Below are 12061 nucleotides of genomic sequence, written 5' to 3'. Positions count from 1 at the left end.
TCGTGTTTATCTGTCCAACCATTCATCTGTAAACACAACAATCAATCACGTTACTGTATCTTTCTGCTTACTTACCCAAATTTAGGCTTGAAAATGAAATGTTTCCATACTGTCGCTAATCTCGCAACAGAGCTCTCCAGAAGAACAGCATTGATAAGGATTTCCATATCTTGCTTTGCAAGCCCCCATTGAGTTTCATACAATTTAACCTTTCCCGTCATTATTACATGGGCACTGTTGTACTGTCAGACTGTTCTGAAGTAGAGATGAACAAGTGCAAAAGATAATCATCTTACGATTATTTTTGACAGATATTGTGTCATTAGTGACAGGATTAGTGGGAATAATTTTTTAATTTTCACTGAAAAATGATAATAATGTGATTTTTGCTGGAGTCTGTACCACACAAGCATATGATTTATAGAATGTGATTTATAGGCTGGGAAATTTCTGTGGCATCACAATGCTTCATTTAAAGGCATGTTGTGACACATTTGACCTTTATCAAAAAATTTCAGCTACTGTGGATATTACACTTGGCCATGTAGCAATTTTGACAATTCCATTAACTTACTTTGACGGTAGAGAGACACCTTGTTTTTAAGACGGCAGTTGTATATTCTGCACCTACCTTATTTTAACAACAGTGTTCTTTTTGAAAATAACCTCAATGGCCAAAAAGATTAACATCCAATCTATCAACACATATTTGAACATATTCAATGCATGCTGGTAGTCTTTGAGAGTTCTACATAGTGCTGGAGTCCTGTGGGTGGAACAGTGGGTGGTAAAGAGTTGCCTCAGGATAGCAAGGCAGTGTCCGAATTTTACTGCCATTTTGAAATGTAAAACCTGAAGCCAGTCCATTCTGAACCACAAAGAGAAACCCAGACCTTCAGGTTTGACCCTCTGACCTCTAGTTGGACAAGACAACAAGGGTCCTCCACAGATGGATGAGGGTGAAACTCAGCAGGGGTCAAACTGAGGTTAAAGAAGAATTAAAACATGAAGCTTCCGTTTTAAGTCTGTCTGTCCTCACACTGACTGATGGACCATCTGGTCTCCACACTGAAGGAATTAAGGATGGATCATGTTTTTGGACTCACATACAATTCGTACAATTTAAAAGAAAAACGGTGGAAAATCTCATTGGGCCAAAATACTGCCATGTTCGGTCATCCTGCTGCCAAGTGATCGGTGGCGTTCACCATGTTGCGCAGGAGGACAGGACCAACCGAGCCAAATACACAGTCAGTCATCTTCATTGTGAGGAGCAATCAGTTATGTGTGTCAATTACGTGTCAGCGACAGCAGAAAGCATGTGTGAGGCTGAAGTTGCCAGGTTGAAGTCGTGCGTCTTCACTTACCTGGAAGTGTTGGAAGGTTCTGCACCGGTCGTCACATCTGTCTGAGAAGGTCCGTAGAGTCCTGAAGAACAGCAGAAGATCCCTGCTTTCCTCTACCCTGAAATGACAAAGTACATATAATACACGTCATTAAAACTGTTTCCTTTTAATGTCCCAGGTACTTGAATGGTTACAGCATATGCTACATAACTGTGATGTCCACTGTTCGATACTGCTCAGGACCTGGGTTGTATGTCATGTTCCTCTCTCTATCCTTGTTTCCTGTCTGAACATTCACTGTCAGATGCCCAATAAAGTTGAAAATGCAGAAAAAACTACTTTTCCAAAGGAAATGTATTAGTCTTGCCTCCTCAAAATTGATCATTTCAATCCAAATTCAAATCCCACAGGGTGGGATGATGGGATTATTTTTGCAGGTATTTGGTCATAGACCAAGGTGTTTTTTGATTTTCACTCAATGACAAACATGAAAACTTTATTATCCATTATAATTCAATTATGTTTCCCTAAATTACTATAAAATACAATCAACAGAGGCAGTTGATCTTCACTGCAGTCGGTAAAATTTAAGCAACTTTTGTCTCATTTTTCAAACAATGTGGATGAATGCCAGGCCGGAGTATGTCATGATGAACTGACTTAAGGTTGATTTAAATTAACAAAAGAATAAAAGGACCTTTAAAAGGTGTTAAAAAAAACTGATACACAATATGTTGAATATCACAATGATAATACCAAATAAATAAATAAATAAATAACAATCTTTTGTTTTGGTCTGCTTCACTCTGTCTGAGTGAACCTGGGACATTCTGCTAAAGGCTTTCCAGAGTTTTCCATGGGGGCCCGGGGCTAGACGGCAGTCGGGTAAAGTTTCCAGACAACTGTTATTCCACACAGAGCTGATGGAAACATGGCAGCACCCTCCCATATAATGGAGCACTACCAAAAAGACAGAGAGAGAGAGACTGATCCCTGGTTTGGTATTGCTTTATTAAACTGATTTGATCTAACCAGTTCTGAATGATGCAGATTGTATATATCATCAGTGTAGAACCAAACTACACTGACAGTAAAACCCTTATCATGTAGTGATTCTAATAACATGTGAGGAGCTGGAAAATTGTACAGGCTTCCAGTTCATCATCCCAAAGAAGCAGTAAAAATTGTTTGCAGCAAACAGTGGAAAAAAAAAAGATCAAATTAAACAAACAACTCTTTGACTAGAAGAGTCATTTGTTGTACTGTTGTGGATACTCTGTGCTACAGACACATTTTGGTTGGTAACAAAAGAAAAAAATGAGCTCAACGCTGAGTTGAAACATTGATGCCTGTCAGAGGGAGAAAATAGAACTATTGGTCAAATAAACTCAAACACAGCCCATGTGGCCTCATCCTAAACTGTACTATAGAATTTATTCTGCTGCCTCAGTGAATGACAAGCTAATCATTGGTTTAGGAGAAAGGTGTGCAGGCCATCAGAGTAACACTGCATTTAGGAACATCCTTACAACATTACAAAGCACAGCCTGTTGCGCTAATACAATGTGAATTTTAAATTTAGACAGATCAAATATTTAATATTTTCATACTTTTGAACAGTACATTTTCAATAGAAACAGGCAGCGCTGATCAATATCTCTTAGAGACCAACAAGCACACGATACAGGATACATGAGATGTGAACACCTTCTAATCAAATTACTGCAATATTTGCTTTGAATGTTCATGGTACCCAGGAAACAATTCCTAACGATCTGTTCGCCCCCTTGATTTTTTTTGTGTCATTATCTTAACCAGTCAAACTATCTCTCAGGGTCATTTTCAGTCAACACAAACACTGTGAGCAGTTAACTTAACATCTGTAATGTCTATCAAAGAAACATGTTGACTGTAAGTCGACCTACAACAGGCTGTACGGCTGCGTCCAATTCCTCCACACTTGTTGCCATTTTTGTAGCAATTGTTTCAGTTGATATTTTATTGATATGTACACAGAAAGATGACATCCCTCCTGTTTATCATGACTAAAAAGGCTCGGATTCACTCGGTTACTTTTCCAAAAAGGGAAACAGCCATCGATGAGCAAAACAACATGAGCCACATCTGCAGTTTAGAGAACCACGCCACTTTTTGTCCTGCACCATTTTCCAGTTAAGTTCTTCACTTTAACAAACTTAAATGAATCCTTTCATTTTAATGACCCCATCCCCTTCAAATAATGGGATGTTGCAGCTCTACCCACAAACAAAAATCAGATTCATTGTCACATTGTGTCACATTTATGACTACACAGCAAAACTAGTTTAATTACAGTGTCCAAAATATATGCATGTATACTGTCTAATCGTTGCCTACTGTCTTGAAAGTAAACGTCCCCATTAGCTTCAGAGCTGACTGATAGCTCCAGCTGCTGTTTTGACCTCAGCACAGTTTGGCTTCACACTATCGGCCTGTCTTGGACCAGGAAACACAAACTGTGCTTCAGAAACCCGACAGCCTGGATCAGCGCTTCATCAACTGCGGGCTCAGAGTCAAAATGGTTCATGGATCAGTTGGCTTGAATCCCCACATGAAAAGAGCAGCACTGTGTTTTAGGATAGTTTGACATCATCCAGTCTGCTTTGAGTCCTCTAAGTCCATCCCACAATGCAATGCATCAACAGCACTTCCAGTCACTTGCTCTCTGTTGGGCTGGAAGAGTTTTCAACAGTTCTGCTAATAAACAGTTGGATGAAAGAGACACATTACACTAAAATGAAAAACATGATTTTAAAGACTTATAAAGTCAGATTTTAACCTGAAAGGACGATAACATTCAGTGTGTAAAGATCCTGTGTTAAAACTTGAACAAGACACTGTACCTGGCTTAGGAGAGCTGTCTACGCAGGCCTCACATATCACAGCTCACATATTACATGTGACATGAAGCATCTCTTAAAGCCTCAGGTCTATTTTCTTTTGTCTTACTTGTTTAACTAGAGTGATTCTGACAAACGCAGGCACCCAGAACGCAGCACTGTGACACTGACAGAGGAGTGAAACTGAACTGACATGCTACGTTCACTACACAGCCTGTGTGAGTTAAGAAACCACTTCAGGGAGACAGGAGGACAGATGTGTCTGCTGAAGAAAAATAAACAAATAAAAATCCCATAGCCAGTGTTTATCTTTAACAGTTCAGACCAGCTTGATTTAACAAAGATTATCAGGCTGATCTGGACTGTAAAACTTTCACGCACACACACACACAGATACACACACAATAACACACACATGCAAAGAGAGAGTGAAGGCAGCAGTGTGTCAGAATCATTATCTCCAGTATTTTTCCATCTGTTTCTTGCCAGACTCTGTAGACTGGACCATACAATCCAGATGTGCTTTGGCCTCAGATATAGAGCAAATCAGACTTCTGCTCTGTGGTTCTGATCCACTGGCACAGCAGACACTTTCTGGCAGACTGTGTTTATAAGGACAGAAAATGCACCTGAGCATATGAACACAACACACTTACTCTATATACCACAAGTGAGACAGAGCATCACTTGGGCCTCACAGGGGTCCGGAACAAAGCAGGTGCTCCTGATGCCCAGGTCAATACTGTCAGCAAGAGAAAGACTGGACTTCACCACAGATTCAAGGCAAACTGCTTTGTTGCATGGGGACACACTTGAAATATATACTATATGTTGTATATTGACAATAACCATAGTTGACACTGAAGGGTGCTGGAGGTAATCTAGTGATTCAGCACTGATGCTGAATTTTTCTAAATAGTGCTTAGGACAGATTTTGAAGACACTACAAAGGATGCCAACAACAAATAAGAAAAATAACACTGAGCTTGGTTTCTGTTTCAAAGCCCTTAACAACTTGGTTTCAAAACTTCAGAATTTCTCAATAACTTGAAATATTCCAGAGTAAATAAACACGGTTCAAAGCACACCCACACACAGCCTTCACAGTGCGGTTTAAGCAGATTTGTTTGACAGTGACATCTTTAATCCAGTGGGAACAGCACAGAGAAAACACACAAATACAGAAATATGTCATGTGAAATACAGAACCAAGACTGATGCAAAAATCATGTTCATGTAAGACCCCACATCGCTGTAAGAAGATGATTGAGAAAAAACTTTGACTGTGTAAAAAACAAATGAAACATAACAATAACAAGTGTGCTGTGTGTAATGCGAATTGCTCCTCCAGAGCAGTGGAAGATGAATAAACCTCAACATGCTACCTCATTCTACTACTTACTTTGTGTTAATAAATGATAATAGAAAAAGAGCAGATGTATTTGTTTGATTTTATCTCATCACAGATTTATCAGTATCTGCGTAAAGAATGTGTCGACTAATGAAATATCAAAGACGTGTTTGAGGTCATTTACAAAAAATGTCTAAGTGACGTAGTTTGTCCACCAGAGAGCGCTGACACGTTCAGGGCTACACTGTAAAGCATCCTGCATGTCTGTCACTGCATATCTTCACTGTTCTTTGAAATATACCTTTAAGGGATTCAAAATGTTTATCTCATGACTTTTCTGTTAAAAAAAAAAAAAAAAAACTATATGAACCAAAATATTGTTACTGGATTTTTTTTTTTAAACACTAAAATATCAGTAAAGTATCTGTTAGGCTCACTAATCACTTTTCCGAGGGTTTAATGTGATGATTATTTCTTCAGCACAGCATCTTATTTCCTCCACTGACAAACAGAACAAGAGGAGTGTAGTTTACTGAGAGGACAACAGGACATGTGACACATCAGAGTGACGGAGCACTTCAGGAATATCTTCTACTGTGCAAGACGAGGCCTGCTGGGTTTATACACTGAATTTTGACATTACGGAACAAATACTTCTTATCATTTTCCCACATTCAGATGATGGTTTGAGTTTCTCATAGGAGGTGAGAGCTCAATTGTTTACCCTGCTGGAACTGATATGTGTCACAAGCAGACTCATCCTGACTATAGATGGAGGGCACAAAAGGTCAAGTGTTACATTACGCCTGTTTGGAAATTCAGATTAAAGTGAAACAGAGATTCTCTGTTACAATATGATCTGTAACCCTCTGGCTTTGATAACAATTAACAGTTTCCTGCAGCGTAAAAGCATCTGGTAGAACAAAAACTATGGCTAAGAGTCCAAAGCTGCAGACGTCACTGAGTAAACCTAAAGACCAGATGCGGCTCAGATATTTTTTTTATAAACAGTCAAAGCAGGAAAAGAACAGGTGTAACTAATATTAACGATGGCTGCGCTCCATTTACAGGTAGGAATGCCAGTAAGCGAGCACACCTAAATGGAATGCAGCCATTATGGACGTAATGAGTCACACCTGTGTTTGACAGGTCAAAATGTCTGATGTGAGAAAGGCTTGTTGTTTGTGAGTAAAGAGCAAACGGAGCAAGAGCGAGTCATGTGTGAGTGAGGAGGTTCAGCTGGATGAGAGGCATTTGCAGTTTGACATCTTCTTCTTCTACTTTGATAAACGCTTGAGTTAAACTAAACAGACCCCTTTCATCCTGACAGGAATAATATCCAATATCCATTATGTATGTAGCGTTGTACCAAGCAGATGTAAAGTAAATAAATTACAAACGGAACGCAGTGATTGGCCAGGGGTGTGGCAGTGAGAGAGTAAGAGGGGTTTTAACTCAAACTCTCTTTTTTCATTTGTTACACAACTTCTGAGGTGTAACACAGTGCAACAGATGTCTGTATGAAGGTATCATCATCTCCACATTCAAATGATTGGGACGTCTTGCCCAAACAGCAACCACTGAGGCTGAAAAATAAAAAATAAAAAATAAAGCCAACACGCAAATGCCAAAAACACCACTTCTTCGAATGGCTGCTTGAGTCTGGCTCCAGCAGTGAGTCAGTCCTCATAGATTCCCATGTTAAAATGTCCAACTTTACAGCAGAAATAAACATGTTTACAGCCTGGTACAAAAGACATTGGTCTCTATTTAATTTCCTCCTTTATGACAACTGTACGGGGGTGAATTTTTTTATAACTCATCCATTTAAATTTTATTAAGGCTTCAAGTTCTGAACAATTGAGGGCGTGGCTACTTTGAGAGACAGGTGAGTGAGCGTGTGCTTGCCACAAAGTAACATGTCACCAAAGTCTCAGCTCCACACAGACCCCACCTCTTTGCCCATTTTTGGATTAGCCAGGAGCTCAGCGGAGTCAGGCACTGGCAAGATGGCGACGGAGGAACAGCCCACTCTGAGCTTCAAAACCGCTTTTCAAGAACATGAGGCTTCTCGAGTGAGGACATTCAAAACAGCAATAAACAATTTTGCCCTTCACTGTGGTGGCACAAGACGTCATAAATACTAGTTCTTCCATCACCCAAAGGTGTTGGGTTCCATCACAGGTCAATCATTCACGTTCACGACTGAAGCCTGAAACTGAAAATGCTTTTCCTGTTGGATGTGATGTCTGGCTCAGAGGTTCAAGTTCACCTGTGAACTTTATTTCTCAAATTCCAGCAAATAAAAACAATGTAGGTTTGATGCACAGAGATGCATTTTTGTACTATTCCTCTGATTGATTGATGTTGATTAGAACAAGGTATATGCTAATCCTGATCAATGTCACCTGGGGGTTGATCAGTGTGAAAAAAGAACTCACAGACAGAACTCCAGGGGGAAGAAGATCAGATCATCTTAACATCAAGTTAGTTTGTTATGTTAGTTCTTACCCCGACAGGAAGCTGCTGAAGTTCTGCAGGTCACTGGCATCCATCACCACATTCAGATCACTGACTGTCCTCTCAGATCTCTCACCCTCCTACAGGACAAACACACCATCAATTACTTAGTTAAAAAAAACACACTGACACATTTACAAGGAGATCCACTGATTTTCAACAAAAATAACACATATTTTTTGCCCTCACCAGATATCAACCTTCCTTGCATAGTGGTTTAAAAGTTGTTTGTGTAACGTGAGCATTGTTTGTTCATTTGTGTTGCTGTTATATCTCACAAACAATGTAGGTCTGTACCATCATTAAATGTTGTTTTCTCGACATCTCTGCCTGCACCTGATGATACTTTGAAAGTAAAACTGAAAGCTTCAAATAACTGCCACCATGTCTAGACCCTGTTTTGGAGTAACTTTACTCTTATATAGTTCATTTACAGTCTCATCATTAGTTTCACTGAACTGTGTGTCGCTCTTCTTGGAGCAGAGCTGTGATGAAGATTAATGTTTTACTGAAGACAGCATGTTTTTGAGAAAGAGAAGCGCACACCGTACATTTAGCAGGAAGAGTCAAGAAACCCAGGGCTGCTAATTCATTAGAAGAACGACATCAGTTTCACGTCAGTTTAACTTTCAACAGAGCCAGGCTAGCTGTTTTTATGTAGTGTTTATGCAAAGCTAGGCTTAAAAACGCTCTGACTCTATCGTCATCTGTAACACACAGACATGAGACTGATATTCTCTTGAACACCTCATTCTCAGGAGGAAAGAGAACAAGCATGTTTCTCCAAAATATTGGCGTATTCCTTTTAAACATCCATTTAAATGTTAAATCATATCTGTGAATGGTTTCAAATGGGTTGCAACACTAACATTTTTAAGGTTGTTGGAAGTTGAACTAGCCCACATCATGTTGCAATATGTTGCAATACAAAAAGAAAATATTAATCAAATTATAATACGGCCAAGTGGACAGTGTGTGTGTGTGTGTTTACAAAACGACTCTGTTTCCAAATTACACAACCTAATAATTAATGTCTTTATCAAAACAAGTTAAAATTTCAGAAGGAAAAAAAATACAGTTTTAATGGTACTTCATAAGCCAGGCAGGGAGGGTGACTCAATGAAACCAGCTGTTCTGGTGGTCGACTTAGAATGAAAACCAGAGGACTGTTAGACCCACTTGAGGGAGGTTTACAGATCACAATAATACAGAATCTCCCACCAATAAAATCACAATTACTGCTGACTTGACATATACAACGTTGGCTGACGTCGAGGGTCAACCATTATTTTTGTTAACTGTGACGGTCCAAAAGGAAAACATATTCTTTGATCAGATAGTCCCTGATTTTGATCAGAAATTTGACAGTTGTTTCAGGTTGTATTTTACTTGGACAGAGATTGGGTACAGCTGCTTTTGTTTAGAGAAGATTTAACAAAGAGAGGTTTGAAGAAAAAATGTTTACATTTCTCAAAGTAAGGTATGGACTAAATGATCATTGATGTTAGTTTATGTTTTAGTATTTCAGGTTAGAGCAATAGAATAAAAAAAATCAAAAAGTTGAACAGCCCTGCCTGGAGGAGATTTTTAATGCAATTCTTGTGCATGACACAATTAGAGGTGACAGATAAAATGTCTAGTTTATAACATTATTTGATCTTAACTTTTATGTTGTGGGAGTGATTATAAAACAAAAAACACATTTAAAGGGCTGTGCTTTATTTTGTTTTGAAGAGATGACTTCTAAACCGGAACCTAAACCTCTTGGCATTATTTCCTCTGAGGCAGTTTGGTATGATGTCTGATTGGACATTTAAGACCTGACAGTGATTTTTCTTTTTCCTCAAGACTGCTGCTCAAGTCTAATCTGTGCACTTGATGACTCATCAGTGAACCACTGATCATGGCCCTCTGTCTCTCTCTGCTGGCTCAACACAGCACCAGCACCCAGACTGTGAGGGGCAGAGTGCACAAGTGTGTCCCAGAACCATTCTCAACAGTTTAAATGAAAAGAAACTGCACCATCAGTCGTTGTTTGACCACAAAAGCTTGAACGATAAATTGTGCTTGAGCAAAGGACATGTGTGTGAATGTTTTAAAGTCTTTTCATTTACCCAAGTGTAGTTCCAACAATAGTTTCTGTAATTCTGCAAAGTGCTCTTCTGCACAGCTGAGTTTAATCTGCAGCTTTTATTAATACTCTGGAAGAGCAAAAGAACAGAAAAAAGAGCAGAAATGATCAGAGGCTTTGCTTAGTAGAAGGAAAGGAGGAAAGAAAACAAGGCAAAATTAGAATACCCTCATCTTAGATGAAATGTGTTTTTTAAATATATTTAGAGAAGCTAAAAGGCTCCAATCAACCAACTCCACTTGTCAGATAGTACCTTGGCGAGGGGTGACAGCGGCAGTATCTCTGTGGTTTGAACCTGAGAGCTTCAGTCTCTTCAGATTATTTTACCAATAACTCTTCATAAGTCTCACCTTGACCTCAGAGAGCTGGAACTCCACCTGGAAGACCAGTTCAGAGCAGTGACCTGATACGCAGACCTGCTGGACCATCTTACTGCCACCTAGTGGACACACACACATCATCACACCAGTTTAAGTACGTCGTTACACCATGAGGGACACGGTGAAAGGAGGCTAGTGGTATTTCCTTGCAAACTAACAAAAGTTATGTTTAAGAAATTATGTTTACATACAACCTTGATGACAATATCCTCTACATTTAAAGAATTAGGGCTGTGACTAACAATGATTTTGACTGATGATTTTTGCTGGTTTGATTTCCCTGATTCATTGATTAATCATTAATTCAATAAAATGTCAGAAAATAATGAAAACTGTGGCTTCTCTTACTGCTTTGCAGAGTCTTTGTGCTGCAGCTGTTCAGACTGATGCCATTCATCTCTGTCTGTCGCTTCAGATCATCCTCCAGCTCCTCCAGCTCCTCTTTCAGCCTGGACACCACCTTCTCCCTCCCTTCTACGTGTCTCTGTCCGCACATATACGACCTGTGGAGATGAATGACAAACTTTTACAACAGTACAGCACTTCTGTTTACCATTTTCTAGTTAAAGAATAAAAATAAAACTCACAGGGCATCCTGCATTTGTCCTCTGAAGTGGAATGTCATGTCCTTGTGAGTGTCCTGCTGTTGGCACTGCAACGCTGCAACTTCAGCCTGGAGATGAAGAATCTGAGCCTCCAGCATTTTCACCTCCTTGATGTTCTCCTCACTCATCTTCTCCTCCATGCTGAAGGACAGAAACCAATTGACTCAATAAAACATAACGTGGAATTTTCAAGGAGTGAGGAAGACAGCACAAAAACTACTTATCAATTATCAAGCAAATAACGTCAACAGGACGGCATGAGAACTGCCACAAAAGAGTCCAACTGCTATGCTAGCAGGACGAGCTGACAGGATGCTATGTGAAATTCAACTGTTTTGATCCAATGGTAAACTCAGGTAGAGGCCAGTTCACATTAAGTTAAAGTATGAATGCACTTCCAACGCATGAAAAGGGGTCTCTGATGGTCTAAACGATAAAATACACGTCTCTAAAAGGGTTGACTTCGGTTACATCAGTTTTAATCACAGCAGCACTAAAATCCAACTAGCTAAAGTGATATTACGGTGGGTTAGCTGTCTAAAAACTGTCTAAAGGTAGCTTACCGTATTCGTCTCCGCTAAAATGTAAACGTTATTTAAATAAAAGTCACCTTAAACTTCTGTATCCAAATAGATAAATGTTTTTTTAATTTTGTTTCATTAAACACTTGAACTCTTTCGCTCACCTGAACGATTCCAGTTTCTTCTCCTGGCGACCAAAACAGTTCAGAGCATCGCGCCCTCCGGACTCTACCACTTTTCACGAATCGGAGGGGGGGGGGGGCAAATTGTTTCTCTAAAAACTGGTCGGACAGTGCGCATCCCTGTACATAATAATACCGTCAATGTA

At 39.5% G+C, this 12061-nt stretch overlaps 1 protein-coding gene across 2 annotated transcripts in view; it reads right to left on the bottom strand.

The window, feature by feature from the left end:
* The window catches only part of cenpp (centromere protein P), an 89897-nt gene extending 77890 nt beyond the window's left edge, over window positions 1-12007 (bottom strand). Inside the window, exons 1-6 of one of the 2 annotated variants that reach the window (XM_071494867.1) lie at window positions 11898-12007; window positions 11195-11353; window positions 10956-11110; window positions 10578-10666; window positions 8088-8176; window positions 1368-1464 (exon numbers count right to left, since the gene is read on the bottom strand). In XM_071494867.1, the coding sequence (XP_071350968.1) occupies window positions 1368-1464; window positions 8088-8176; window positions 10578-10666; window positions 10956-11110; window positions 11195-11352 (588 nt within the window). In that variant the 5' untranslated portion in view covers window position 11353; window positions 11898-12007. Of the gene's footprint in view, window positions 1-1367; window positions 1465-8087; window positions 8177-10577; window positions 10667-10955; window positions 11111-11194; window positions 11354-11775 lie in introns of both variants that reach the window. The other variant, XM_071494868.1, reaches the window with a different exon arrangement.
* Window positions 12008-12061: the final 54 nt, after the last annotated feature.

This window comes from Trachinotus anak, unplaced genomic scaffold (assembly GCF_046630095.1).
Source record: "Trachinotus anak isolate AG129_WGS33_773 ecotype Australia unplaced genomic scaffold, CSIRO_AGI_Tana_v1 ptg000013l, whole genome shotgun sequence".
Lineage (NCBI taxonomy): Eukaryota > Metazoa > Chordata > Actinopteri > Carangiformes > Carangidae > Trachinotus > Trachinotus anak.
The sequence above is the reverse complement of the archived record's forward strand: the minus strand, read 5'-3'. Positions and strand labels throughout refer to the sequence as shown.